The 15040-nt window shown below is 36.7% G+C and overlaps 1 protein-coding gene across 2 annotated transcripts in view; it reads right to left on the bottom strand.

Moving 5' to 3' along the window:
* PTPRN2 (protein tyrosine phosphatase receptor type N2) overlaps positions 1–15040 on the bottom strand; it is a 643897-nt gene that overhangs the window by 379912 nt on the left and 248945 nt on the right. For both annotated transcript variants that reach the window (XM_027450443.3, XM_038174330.2), the window contains exons 8-9: positions 14371–14411; positions 11967–12340 (exon numbers count right to left, since the gene is read on the bottom strand). In XM_027450443.3, the coding sequence (XP_027306244.3) occupies positions 11967–12340; positions 14371–14411 (415 nt within the window). The remainder of the gene's footprint in view (positions 1–11966; positions 12341–14370; positions 14412–15040) is intronic.

Here is a 15040-nt window from a genome sequence, read left to right as displayed (position 1 = left end):
CATGCAACATAATTGGAAATTCAGTTACTGAAGTATGAAATAGAAAGATGTGAACTTCTCTTTGTGTGCAAATTTCAATAGTAACTGAACTATGGAAGAGCTGCTGATACCATCACAATAAGCAGACACAGCTTCAACAAGGTTCCTCAAGAGACCTTCAGTCCCATCTTCCCATTGACTCCTGTCTCCAGGAAACTGGCTTGATGATGCTTTTCCTCCTGCCACAACTACTCTCTGACTCCAGAGGTCACTTAAAAACTGGCTGATTTAGCTGCTAGCCACCAACACAGGCTTTGTGATCCAGAGGAAAGCCGTTGTGTTTTCCAGAGGGAGTAAATGGTGCATGGTGTCAGCTACACATGCTCCACAGAAGAAGAGTGGAGCATGTGCTCCTGCACCTTTAGGTGACATGGCAAGTCAGAGAAGACATGGCAGCACAGGGATGATGACTCTCTCCCATTCTCATTAGGTCTGCAACAGCCAGTATAAACTACAACCAGTATAAACTGCCTTCATCAACTCTTAGTTCTCATTTTCTAGACACAAAGGGAGTCTCACTCAACCCAACACAGATCCCATACAAAGGAGAAGAAACTGAGATATTAGAGGGGTTCATTTCAGGTCACAGAAGAAGTAAGTGGTACAGCAAGGACTACTGGGACCATTTTAACATCAAAGTAATTTATAGTGTTACCATTAAACTCTTCCTGAGCCCACCAAGCCTGAAAGATATTTAGACACCAAAATTGTATTTGTTTCTCTTGTCTGGCATTGCCCCTGAGAGTAACTCACATGACAATCTATAATGAAAGTCCTGGGCACTGGTGCTTCATCAAGCCCACAGTGTTACAACAGCCTGCCTTGTCTGTCTGAGTTTGTGTCCTTTGTCCATGTTTCAGTGTAGTTTCACACATCTTGAAATACTCATTCCCAGTAAATACTTAGAGAAGAAATGTATTTCAGCACTGAACAGATTTTGTCTGGTTTGAACTCAAGTCTGTGCCTTAAATTTAGTTATATCATAATGAATTTTGTAAATTGTTCACATTTATCCAAGATTCATGAAAGTAACCAAATAACTTTTGAGCACAGAGTGAGTCACTGGATTGTTTGAGAGCTGCTTCACATCATGACAGTGTTATCATAATCATTTTAAGGACACTGCAGTTTTATTGCATTAGTCTGCAGATTTTTTTTTCCTATGTTTGTTTTCCCAGAGGCTTTATTAGCCTTTAAACACTCTAAAACTTACTTTTATTTTGACAACTCAGCAATTTCCCACTTTTCATATTTTTCCCTCTTTTCCCACCACCAATAAGTGTGAATTTAAACCCCTTAATACAGACAGATTCAAGTCCAGACCAATTTGTAACACATATGACACCTGGTAAAAATCGATGGCAGTGGTAAGGCTATGAAGGTCAGAGAGATAACAGCATCATGGAAACACAAGAGTGATTGAGAAGTCGAGAAGGATCAACTCTCTAGAGTTATAATTGAAGCGTGACCCTGTGCCAGCTTGTACTTGTATTGCTTCAAGTAAGCACTACCCCCAGCTATGTTAATAGTGACAAATTCATACAGACACTTTGTTACTGGCAGAAACATGGAAATAATGGCAATAATCTCTGCTATAATAATGATATCTTTCTTTCAGAGTCTGGACCCCAACAAAGCACTCCTTAATGGATTTTTTTTAAGCTGGATGCATGAAACAGTGGTGAAGTTCACTTGTCACAAGCCCTAAATCTCAGATACAAAAAAGCCCTGAAAATACAGAATCGTTTTTTCAAATCCAACTACTCAATCATACAAATAATTAATAAATGAGACTGAGGGCAAGTGGTGATACACATTTTAATGCACCTCTGACTTTTCGTATCTTCCCTTCCTTAATATCTCAAAAATGAGTGAAATTTAAACCTCTTCCTTCAAGGCAACATAAAGCTCAGACCAACACAATGCAGATGGTTTAAATTACAGAAGACCAAGAATGTCCAGCAGCATAACATTAAAATAATGAAATTAAAGAAACACAAACATTTCTGTAACAGATCCAAATATTTAAGATTTTTAAAATGGACTCTTCATAAAATCAATCTCCATTCTATTAAGAAATTAACTCCAAATTTATTTCTTAAGCAGATACACACAGTCCTTAGATTGTGCCATACCTTATTCCAAGAAGTGCAAATGGAAATATCTACTTAATAGGTAAATTGAGTTATTTTCTCTGTTCTGATTCATTCTTGGTGTTCTGAATTAGTCTTCATTGAACTCCTACTTAAAAAGTTTTTATTTGTTTGTTTTTTGCATGTCATAAAAATGATTTAGAGTGAGATAAAAATGACTTCATTCTAATTTCTAGTGGTCAGATGTTTACATTGTATACACATTATCTGAGTCAGGAAATTCAAAAAATTTATCAGGCATGAAAATTAAATTATTGCATCTTTATAGCTGAACCTCGCAGAACTGGGCAGAACAGCACTGATGAAAAAGTACTGGGAGATAATCGACTGCATTAAAATTCAGTTTGATGCATTCCCAGGAATCCCAGTCTTTGTCTTTCTCCTTCTCACACATTTCAAAAGCTTAAAATTCATCACTCTTTTATAATGAACTACATGGTAATTACCAGAAAAACACTGTAATGCACTAGAAGTATTGACCATATGGTATTGTGAGATACTGCAGCATCTCAGCGATTTAATGACTACCACTGTTGATAAAAACAAAACACAGCTTACCACCCCATTTCTATCTCAGAGATATGTAACATGCAGCCCCACCACCTAAGGGTTGGTAGTGTGGAGACAGCATAGTGACCTGAACCTGTTCACAGAGAGCTTGTGGCATCCTTGCACTGGCTGCAGGTGCATGAGACACAAAGTGAGATTGCTAACGCAGCACATTAGGTATGGAAAGAGAGAAGGGTGGAACAAGGAACATCTTCCAGCTATCTCTTCTCAGCTAAGCAGAGAGATAAAAACATGAGCTAGTCATTGTGGCACTCCCAGAGACTCCAGCTGCACTCCAAAATTTACCCATCGCATTTCATCAACTTAAGGGACCAGACTGACTTGGTGCCATTACACAGAGTCATGGATCAGTTCATCACCAGTTATGTCAAGTCAAACTCTGGCTCCGGATCTTTCTCTAGAAGTGAAAATATAAAGTTTGACCCAATAGCAAGTGGAGCAAAATATCTGGGGAGGTGAAGAGCTAAGAGAGATAGATAGATCCCTAGAAGGACTCTTCTCTTGTAGAGCAATCTACTTCAGCAGATGAGAACCATGTTCCAGGATACACAATTTGGAGGCAAAAAAAGCTAAGGGAAACAGAATTAGAACAGACTATCATATTACCTCTGAAAAAAAAAAAAAAAAAAAAAAAAAAAAAAGAGTATATGAGCCGGCTATATGGTCTTGCAGCCTAGCAAGCCAGTTTTGTCCTGGATTTTATAAAAGGAAGTGTGGCCAGCAGGTCAAGGGAGGGGATTCTTCCTCTCTGCTCTGCTCTCTTGAGACCCCACTTGGAGTGCTGCATTCAGCTCTGGGGCCAACAGCACAAGAAGGACATGGATGTGGTAAAATGAGTCCAGAGGAGGCCACAAGGATGATCAGAGGGCTGGAGCACCTCTCCTACGAAGACAGGCTAAGGAGGTTGGGGTTGTTCAGCCTGGAGAGGAGAAGGCTCAAAGAAGGCCTTACAGTGGCCTGCCAGGGGCCTACAGGAAAGGTGGGAAGGGACTCTTTTTCAGGGGTTGTGGTGATAGGACAAGGGGGAATGCCCCACCCCTGGCAGTGCCCCAGGCCAAGCTGCATGGGGCTGGGGGCAGCTTGGGCTGGTGGGAGGGGTCCCTGCCCATGGCAGAGGGAGCTGGGGGAGTGGGGTGAAATCAGATTATCCTTAAGGTCCCTTCCAACCCAAACCATTCAATGATTTTATGATTCTATTTTGTGCTACGGCATAGTTACACATAGCTACTGCATTTCTGTTATTTTCTTGTGCACAAATAAAATGCATAAAATATAATTTTCCTGTGGGAATATATATCATCAGAATTAAGGTGAAACACACCTTAAAGCAGTGATGTAGGGGATGTGATTTCTGCCACTAATATCACAAGGAAACTGGAGGATCAAAGAGAAAAGAAAAAAAAAAAAAGATTTTATGTCTAAAAAACACTAGGGATTGTGAATAATTACATGTGAACAGTTAACCAAGGAAGATTCTAGATTTACATTTATCTATTGATTATGGTGCTGAGAAAATGACAGAATAGTTTCTTGTCAATAAATTCATAGATAAGTATTTTCCACTTGTATCATTTACATCATCATACCACTTGTAGAGAGTCAAACTATATTATCAGAAGCAAACCTTTTGGTTTTAAATTCAATGATGGACACTTATGGAACCTGTTTATACAAGAGCAGAGTCTATTAGTGAAAATGATAAAGTAGGCAATAAAAAAATTTCCTTTTTTTTCCTTTCCTGTGTGCAGTGCAATCTGTTGCTGATCTTAACAGACTTTAGTACCAATAGCTTTTCTGTTTTATGTATGTTTAGAATTTCCTGTAGTTTAAAACTAGTTGTTGAAGTTAAGTGAAGAATATTCACAAATCTTTTTCCCTTGATAATTCCATGTGGAATAATAATTTCAAAGAAGACATTGAGATATGCAGAGAAGGTCAAATCAGTGTTTCTGTTTGTATATGTGTATTAAAGGACAAGAACATTCTGTTATTATTTCTAAAGAGACCTGAAAAGCCTTGTGGAATACAAAAACTCAGCTTCTAAGAAACATCAAGACCTTCCAGTAACAAAGAATAAAACTATCATTCTTGTTTCATTGCTGTATATATTGTGATTCATTTTTATTTCATATTTCATTTTTAAATGCAATTAAAATGCCCTACATATCTCTGTTTGAGATAACAAATGATGAAGACCATAAAATACAATTCTTTAATGACTTGCCTAGGAAAACAGAAAACTTGGTGCATAAACTAAGAGTTCTGTACAATGCAGCTTCAGGGTCCTAACCTGACCATCATCCTGTGGAAAGTAATCATTATATGCAAAGCAGTATCATTTAGCACCTTTGTAAAGGTGCAGAAATAGTATCAAGCATTTAGAATTAACCTAACCCTTTGCACATTAAATGGGTCAGACTAATCATCTTTCATAGCAGTTTCATACTATGAACTGTAGATCAATTTTCAGCTTTTTCAGAGTAACTGAACAGAATTCCAGCTACCTCAAATTAAAAGCACAGAAATGATTGTATGATCCAATTAAGTTACAATGTTGTGAACAGATTTACAACCTATATAATTTTATATAGACAGTCCAGAATTGAGAGTTAACATATGACAAAACATAAAATATATAGGAATTGACTAATACAATGGTGCTAGAAGTTGGTTCACAAGCCAATATGAGAAGTCTGCAATCTTGAATGTACATGAAAAGCCTTAGAATATAGATGAAATATCTTAGAATTTAGAACAGTTCAGTTACAAGGATCCTTAGAAGATTCTCTAGCCTAACTTCTTAACCTCTTCAGGGTTAACCAAAAGTTAAAGTTTATTACTGAGGGCATTATCAAAATGCCTCTTGAATGCTGACAAGTTTGGGGCATCAACCACCTCTTTAGGAAGCCTGTTTCAGTGTTTGACCACCCTCACAGTTAATATTTTTTTCCTAGCATCCACTCTGAAACTCACCTGGCACAGCTTCATGACATTCCCCTGCATCCTAGCATTGGTTATGAGGGAGAAGAGACCAGCACCTCCCTCTCCATTTCCCCTCCTCAGGAAGATGTAGAGAGCAATGAGGTTCCTCTTAGCTTTTTTTTTTTTTTTCTCCAAACTAGACAAACCAGGTCTCTTCAGCCTATCCTCATAGAACATTTCTTCAAGTCCATGCCTTAAAGCATTTATATTTATAATTTAATGGGTGTCATCCCTGCCTATGGGGGGGGGGGGGGGGGGAGGGGGCAGAGTTAGATGGTCCCTTCCAACCCGAGCCATTCTATGATTCTATGATATTATGATAAAACACAAAATAGGGCATGTTCCTCTGCACTGGAGGAACTGGGTGTCCAAGCTTGGCTTCAGAAAAGTATGACTTGGCTTTGAAACCCAAAAGATTATGATTGTTAAGCAGTGAAAACAGATGAATTTCCTATTCTCAAATTAGAATTTCCCTTAGTGAATTTAAGTCTAGCTACTCCATCTCATATTTTAAAAATTGCACATAAACTTAACTATTTAAACTGTTGAGCAAGCAGAAGTTACTGTTTAATTTTTCTTGAGATGGTAAGAACTACATGTTCTGGCTTTGGATTGCCTCATGAGGAACTCAGGAGCCTAAACACTGTTTAAAATGTTTTGAATATGGGATACTGGCCCTCAGCTTAGAGCATATCTGCATATCCTGCCAGAAAAATGGAAGTGCTGGCATTTTTTCCAGTAAAAAAAAAAAAAAAAGAAAAAAAAGAAAAAAAAAAAAAAGAGAAAAAAAGTTTTCCATACATGAAGAACTAGAATATGGGAAAATACGAAGAGTTCTTTGGTCCCACATTTCTCTGACTTATTCTCACTGTATATTACCACTCATATATTCCCACTTTAACATGCAGATATTTTATAATTATGGCCAAAGCACCATGCAAGTGAAAATAATACCTTACGGATATCAGTATTTTATAAGATTACTTTAAAATTTCAGAGTTAGAATTAGTAGAAACAGATCAAAGCAGTTACACTGAGAAAGAAACACACTTCTTTCACACAAATCCTACAGTGGTAGAATACCAATTTTCTGAAGGAGAAAAGAGTAAACAAAGTAAATCACTCAATTTGATTGGTTTCTCAGCATAATAAAGTGCTGAAGCAGCACGGTGGAGGATTTGCTGGACAATTTTCTACACTGAAACTGTCAATTCATTCCGAAGCTTAGTGCTGATGGATATTATGGATTGGTATGGATTGCACTGCTCCAACCATCTGAAAGGTCACTAGACAAACACAGCAGGAGTGACCTATTGTTCTTGCCATTGACAATCACACTGCCATTTTGACAAGTCTTTAAACTATCACAAATCTTTTCTTCAAGTATTACATGGAAATGTTTATCTTTGCTTTGTGGCACAATTAAAAGCTGGCATCTTAGGAGTTCACTGAATCAGTCTTAATATCTCCTTGGGTCACACTCGCAAAGCCATGGAAGCCTGAGAATCTAATAGTGAATGGATCACCCCTGACATCTGTCAACTATACCACCAAGTATAATCTTTTCAGTTCCATTTTTAGATCACAAGGTGAAAAGAACTCAAGCTATTATCCTCAGTGTACAAATATGCTGGACTACTTCCTTTCTCACCAAAAGACCACTGTTTCAGTCATGAAAAAGAAGCTTTGCTGCTCCAAAAAAATCATGGCCAATAAAATTGATGGATTGGAACAATGACCTATTAGTTTATGGAGGAAGAAGAAAGCATGCAAAGACACTATTACAGGAAAATAAATAAGTACCTCTGCTGTTATATTTCAGGATTTCATTTCATGTGCACAAGTTAAGGTTCAACTAAAAGAAATAAGCCACACCCAAATCATAATTTTAAATCTATAATCTTAAATGTGTTCATTACTGCTAGAAAAATACTTCACATATGACTTTGTCTAAAACTCAGGCTGTTAGGCAAATATAAGTCATAATTTCCCTCATATTTAAAATAGAGAATTTTTAAAAAAGCATAAATATCTAAACACAAAGTATCAAAGATCAGTTGTGAAATCAATTTTCTGAGTATTTACAGACTTTAACCACCTCTCAAGCAGGAGTTATTCCAGACTGACATAGATTAAAGAATTTACTAGGAATAGGTCCAGTCCCCTTACTTCATTGTCTGAGAGTAGATGTACAGTTACATACAAATGTGTAGCATACACTTATTGCAAAGACATTTACTACTGTTACTTATTTACTGCAGACAGCCAGTAAGATTTTCAGTACAAAAGCAAACTCATACAGGAAATTTACTAAAGAAATGTTCATTAAATGAACATTAACATTTCCCTTCTGTGCAATAATAGTTAACAAACATTATCACTCTCTCTACCCTCTCTCCCCCCAGAAAAAGTACAATTGCAGCAACATTCATGAAAATAAGTATTTACTAAAACTCTCAGCTACAGTGACCCAATTGCTCTCTAAGGCCACTTTATGTACTAAAGAAATGGTTCTGGGAAATATTAGTAAGTAATAGATCCATCTTCCACTGCAGAAAATATTTCACTGTTCCTGCATGGTGGACAGGTCCATTTTTAGCATGTAGAAACTCCTGAACAGGTTTCATTATCCTTAAAAAAATATATCCCTATAAAATTCCAGAATTTATAAAAACTTATTTTGAAAAAGTATGAGTTTTTCATTTTACTCTTACATTTCAGTTAAACCTATTTAATACAAGTAAGTTTAACCTCCCACCTTTTGTTTGGGGAACGCCCCAAACAAAACAAAACAAAAAAGTGTATGTTGGTAACTGAAGTTCTGAGGAAAGTCACAGAAAATCACAGAAAAGTTACAAGCCACTGGCTAAGCACCCTGCAATAGTTTGCTGTAGAAATTAAATTTCATTCTGGTTAATAAATAAATAAATAAATAAATTACTTTAGTTCATCTTAATCGTATAATTCTCTTTAACAATTAAAATTTCTTGATTAGGAACTGAAAAAAGCATGAAAATATATTCTCATTTTCTCTGCAGTGTCTTTGGAGAAGATGAGATCTAGTAGTTCTCAGAGTGCTAAGAATGTAGTGAACAGTTAATTTAACTGGATGCTGGTCATATGTGCTTTGTGAAACAAGCCAGTTAATGTTATAGACAAAAATTGTTTGTAAAAATTGAACTTTTGGGTTCAAAACATTTGAAGTAGCTTCATCTAACATTACAAAATGCACCTGAGAATTTTTAACCACATCCTTATATTTACCTAAAAGCATCTTGCCTGACAGTTACTAAAAAATCTAATAATCTAGTATGTAAGAAATGTCTTTTTGTCTTTCTTGTATTAAAATTAGTAAAGGAGATGAATAAAACTACAATAAAACTACACTAAATTGTATTTGTGTCCTCTAGGACCAGGAAACCTTGAACAAAAGAACCTCTTTAGCAAGTTTAATTGCATAATATTAGACACAAGTTGGGTGAAGACAATCAGCTGGGGGCTAGCAAGGAAGAATAACAGGTAAAATGAGTGGAGAATCTGCCTGCTATGAAGACTGGAAGTCAGAGCATCTCTCTTACAGATAGTTGTGAAAGCTCTAAGCTTTTAGAGAATTTATGAGCCACGTACATCAGGATGGTCAAGGGAGGTGTTGTTAACAGAATACTGTTGGACACAAAGTTAACTTCCAGACTGAGGTGAGTTTAAAGGCCTTGGGAGAAATAGCACTGAGATGGTGGGGAAAAAAAAAAAAAAAAAAAAAGAGAGAGAGAGAGAGAGAAATTCTACTGTTTCAAATAGCATTCATATGCAGGACACAAGAGATGTGGTTAAACTAGGGTCTCCTATCAATTTCTGTTAACCTGGTCTCAAAAATTCAGAAGGAGACTCCTGAGTGCCCCACTGGCAACCTACCTGATGGACCAAGATATGACCTAAACAAAAGACTAGAAGTATAATCTATTAATTATCTGTAGTTTGAATAAACATGTTAATTGACGATCAGAGGGCTGGAGCACCTCTCCTGTGAAGGAAGGCTGAGATAGCTGGGGATGTTCAGCCTGGAGAAAAGAAAGCTCCAGGGAGACCTCATTGCAGCCTTTCAGTAATTAAAGAGGTCTTATAAAAAGGATGGAGAAGGGCTCTTTACACAGGTAAATAATAATAAGACAAGAGGAGATGGTCTTAAACTAAAAGAGGATAGATTTAGATTAGACATTAGGAGGAAATTTTTCACTGTAAGGGTAGTAAGGCACCAGCACAGGTTGCCCAGAGAAGCTGTGGGTGCCCCATTCCTGGAGGTGTTCAAGGCCAGGCTGGATGAAGCCTTGGCAAACCTGATCTAGTAGGTGGCATCCCTGTCTATGGCAGGGGAGTTGGACTTAGATGGTCTTTAAGGTCCCTTCTAACCCCAGCCATTCTATGTTTCATGGAATCACAGAATAGCCAAGGTTGGAAGGGACCTTTGAAGATCATTTAGTCCAACCCACCTGCTGAACAGGATCACCTATGATTCTGTGATTCTGTGATTAATAACAAGCTTTCTCCATAAGGAGGTTTTTGAGAATGATTGGTGGTGCTAGGGGTTCCAGCAGGAAGAAGTCAAAGAGGCTGAACACGTTACATGAAAACAACAGAAAATGGTAATTGCAAAAGCAACTTACACTGGTTAATTAAATCCAAAGCACTTGATTAAGTGATCAACAATGGCTATTGACACACAGAAAAACTAACAGAAGTGTGAGAGGAGGACAAATCATTTGGGACTTCCCTTAGAGCACATACTCCAAAATTCCCAAAAGATTCTAGAATTGGGTTTATTTAAAAGGGAATTCACACTAAAATGGTAAAACTAAAAGTCAGAATGAGACATAATAGCAATTCAAGCATCTGCTAACATAACTCTCCCTCCTTCTGTGTCCTTTTAAGTTGAACCCTTGCCTTCAGGATTTCAAATTCTGATAACTTTTATTTTCTGAAGGGTTACCTCAGAGTCCTTATGAAATATATTCCTTCCGTTATCTCTGAGAGCAGGTCTTTGCTCCCTACTTTTTGCCAAGCCTCTGTCTATCTCTGTCTCTCTCTCTGATGTTTGCATGCTGCCGAGCCTCAGCTTTCACTCTCTACTGTCTGTCTCTCCATGCATTACATAAAAACTCTTCCCCAAAACGTCATCTTTTTTTTTTGCTTGTTTTTTTTTTTTTTTTTTTTTTTTGTGTGTGTGTGTGTGTGTGTATGTGTGTGTGTGTGCGTGTGTGTGTGATCCCATCTTTTTCAAGTGTAGCCCCTTGGAAAAGGCAAAGAAGCTGTACTCTCTGCTGCCCTCTCTGGTACCCAGCCACAAGCATTTCAAAGCAATACAGTGTGGTCAAAACAAGAACATTCCACAATCCTGTTGCCTTCAATCCCATTAATAAATTTTAATAGGCCAAAAGAATCTATCCAGGCTACAAAAGTTTCTGTCTCAGTTTCTTGAAATGCTGGGCAGATATTGTAAGGTCATCCTAGAAATTCCTTATTTCTCACACACCAAAGTGTTAGGATGGATAATCAAGTAATCAAGTAAATATAACATTATTCTTACAGGGGGATGAGGATGTAAAAATGCTCACAGTGTTCTAAACTCTCAAATGCTCCTATAAAAAACTGTGTATCACTAGGGGAAAAAAAAGATGCCTTTTGAAAGTATGGTATTAAATGTCAAATTCATTAGTGACATGACCTGAAATCATTAGGTCTTTCTTTCTAAACTAGCTGCATATGTGATGTTTGGATTCCTATTTGTGTTATTTTCAGATCAAAATGAAACCACACAGAAAATATTGTGCTTTATTATTGTGTGTCTTTCTTTTTTTTTTTTTCAAAGAATGACTAAGGCCTTGATATTTAGGCTACTTTCAAGTCAAATATTTAAAGCCCACATCCTAACCATAAGCACACTTACTGACATATTGGAAGGTCACTGGAACACGAGAAGATAGAGTGAGGTCTAAGCAAAAGACCTACAAACTAAATATCTTCCACACTGGAAGAAAGGCAATTGTAAAAAACTAGAACTGTTTTCTTATATTTTCATCAAAGTACAGAACCGGTTGCAAACAGTTTCAGATGTATTAAAAATCAAGCCTGTGGCATTTTCTGCTTGTGCATTCATATTTCATTAGGTGCAATGACTTTATCTTTTATCCAGCTAAAAATGCCATTCAAATTGGCTGCTATACTTACTCTTTCATTGTCACAATATAGCCATATTCTTTCTCCTCCGTAGACTTCACTTCAAGCTGTAAACCTTGTCCTGCATTTTTCTGAGGCTGTTCATAGGAGTTTCCATCCTGCATCAAAGTGTTCTTAATCCAGTAGTGGGTATCACTTGGGTCTTTGGAGTCAGATTCAGTGCTCTTTTCAGATGTCAGCTCCCTGGAGAAAGTCTCGCTTTTTACATTTTCCACACCCACATTTATTTCTTCTGAAGAAGCAGAGTCAGTGTCTTCAGATTTTTTGGTTTCTGACTTAGTAGATTCTTCAGGTATTACATCTTTAGGCATATTTTCAGGTATTGCATTCTCTTTCAATATGTTAACTAGTTTTGAAGTGTTCTCCTGTATTAAAAGAATATTATTATTTATAAAACTAAACACGTGTTATAATGAACCGAACCTGGATATAATCCTTCAAATTCACACTAATATGATAATGTCTATCCTTACAGATGACTTATGGTCATTTTCTTAATTTCTATATTCTGCAAGACTATGCAATAACACAATATTTATTCAGTAATAATAAAAGAACATTAAATTATGCCAGTGTTCAATAGGTGAAGAAATTCTATTAATAGTTATTTCCTTCTTCAAATATCACAGAATCTTGATAGCCCTTTCTTTGTCTTGAACAGACAAAGAAGAAAATGCTGATGAAATTTTTCATAGTGTTCATTTTCATGAGTGTGTGTTTAAGTGTCGATAAGAGTGGAAGTTTGTTATCAAATAGGTTGATGAAAAGGAGAAATACTAGAAATATCCATGAATATTTGCAAAAGTGTTGGAACTGGAAACATGCATATCTCTTTTGGGTCTCAGAAGTCATAACATAGGAAAGGAAATATAATAAACATATAAAGGAAAACATATGTAATTATGTGACAAATTATATTTCACTTATTCATAACCAGAAACTGTTGTGAGAAAATCTTTGTGAGTGATCCACTAAGTTACAAATATAATCCCTGAGAAAATCTGTCTCATACCCTTAAACAATAAGCAAATGAGTAAATGTCAACACACATGCCTGGAACAACTCATTAGCTAGTTTCATTACACAAAAATTTGTTGCAGCCAAACATTTGAGATGAGATGATGGTTTATGGGCACTTTGTGCTCTGCGTCACAATACATTCTTTTCTGTCACATCCACTATTCAAACTGTCACCAAGACATCTACACATAGGATCCTCTACAAATCAGTGGTGAACGCAGCACTTCATCCCTACAAATAATTTCATGTGGGTGGTTAAATCTCCTGCCAATTTGTCCACCTGTGTGTTTTCCTTTCTTGGTAGATGGACAGCTATTGAAGAGATTTTACTGTGAACGGGAGAGGGTTTACCTATTTTGACTCTTGCAGTTTTAATTTTTGATAGAGGATATAGCAGGAAAACTTTCACTTCAGTTTTTAAAATTGTCTCTTTGAGATCTCTGTGCAACCCAGAAAAAGAAAGATAAACAGACCTTGGAAATGGCTGATTATAGGACATAAGCCTATAGGGTATGATTCAAAGCTCAGGAGGAATTGTCATGGTTTTGGCTTGGGACAGAGTTAATTTTCTTCGTAGAGGCTTGTATGATGCTGTGCTTTGGACTTCTAATGAAAATAATGGTGATAACCCACCAACACTTTAGTTGTTGCAGAGCAGCACTCACACAGAGCCAAGGATTCTTCAGTTTCTCGTGCTGCCCTGCCAGTGAGGAGGCTGGGGGTGCACTAGAGATTGGGAGGGGACACAGCTATCCTAAATCCGATGTTACTACCTGGGGAATTGGTTTTAATGCCTAAACCTTTGTAAATATCTCTGATACTCAACAATTTGGAAGAATTAATTATAAAGTGAAAAACCGAAGAATGATAGATACCACGCAAGGGGAGGGAATTTTGAACCCTCCCATATACGTGTGCCTTCATGTTTACTCCAGTGTTTACTCATCTGCCTCTCAAAACCAGAAATTATCTGAGCAATGTCACTTACATTCCCCAGAACCAGAAACCAAATGACAGGAGAAAGTAGGGTGTTCTTAATAGAACACCTCAATACTCAGAATTTATTAACCAGGGGAGAAGTCTGAATTTGTCTGAACTTTGGGATCTCTTATAAACTCTGAATATTTACAACTGAAAGAAAGGCAAAACAGGACTTGATTTTTTCTTTAAACTGCAACACCTGTCTTGGTTAAGGTTTAGACAAATCTTCATCTAATATTTCAATGTATCAACAATAATCTCTTTATGCTGTGATACTGAATTATACCCACACAAGATATAAAACCATTGTTATGATTCAAATGTGTGTTTCTGACCTTCAATGACCTAATATTCTGACATGGAATACTTGTGTTTTAAAATACTGGTACTCTACCTCTTGATCAGTTCTGGCACTGGCTTCATGCACTCCATTGTCTGTAAGATGTGAAAAGCACAAATACATAGTTATGAAGGGAAAACATCATATGTGAAATAAACACTGCTTATAGGCTGTTTTATTTGTAGCAGTGGCCTTTTCATGCAATTTAAACATTAAGACATCAAAGCTGAAAGGGCAAAGTAAAGAGCACTGTATAATTCAGTATTGTTATTCTAACCCCACTTTGATAGCCAATTAATGCAAGATCAATAGACGGGGTACTTCAAGAGCCAATCTAATGGTGTTATTTTGCTAATTAAGTGTCTGATCTTCATATCAGTTTATCAATATCTAAGAAAAATAATTATTTTAGCTGGCTGAATGGGCCATTAAAGAAAAAAGAAACATATACACCCCTCACACATATTTTGGTCATGAAAAAGAGCTATTTCTACGTACTATTTTCTACCAAAACTGTGTTACAGTTTAACTACAGTGATGATATGCGGTCACATCATTAACCTCAGTCAAATAATGCTGTCTCTTTGGTTTATGAACTAAGACTTATTCATTTCTCCCAGCATGAGTCAGGACAAGCCCTCAAGACTGTTCATTTTAATCTACAAACAGAATTGGCAATTAAAATAACTAGAGTATCCCTCATAAGTAAGGCTTTAAATATATA

Source organism: Anas platyrhynchos, chromosome 2 (assembly GCF_047663525.1).
Source record: "Anas platyrhynchos isolate ZD024472 breed Pekin duck chromosome 2, IASCAAS_PekinDuck_T2T, whole genome shotgun sequence".
In the NCBI taxonomy this organism is placed as follows: Eukaryota; Metazoa; Chordata; class Aves; order Anseriformes; family Anatidae; genus Anas; species Anas platyrhynchos.
The sequence above is the reverse complement of the archived record's forward strand: the minus strand, read 5'-3'. Positions and strand labels throughout refer to the sequence as shown.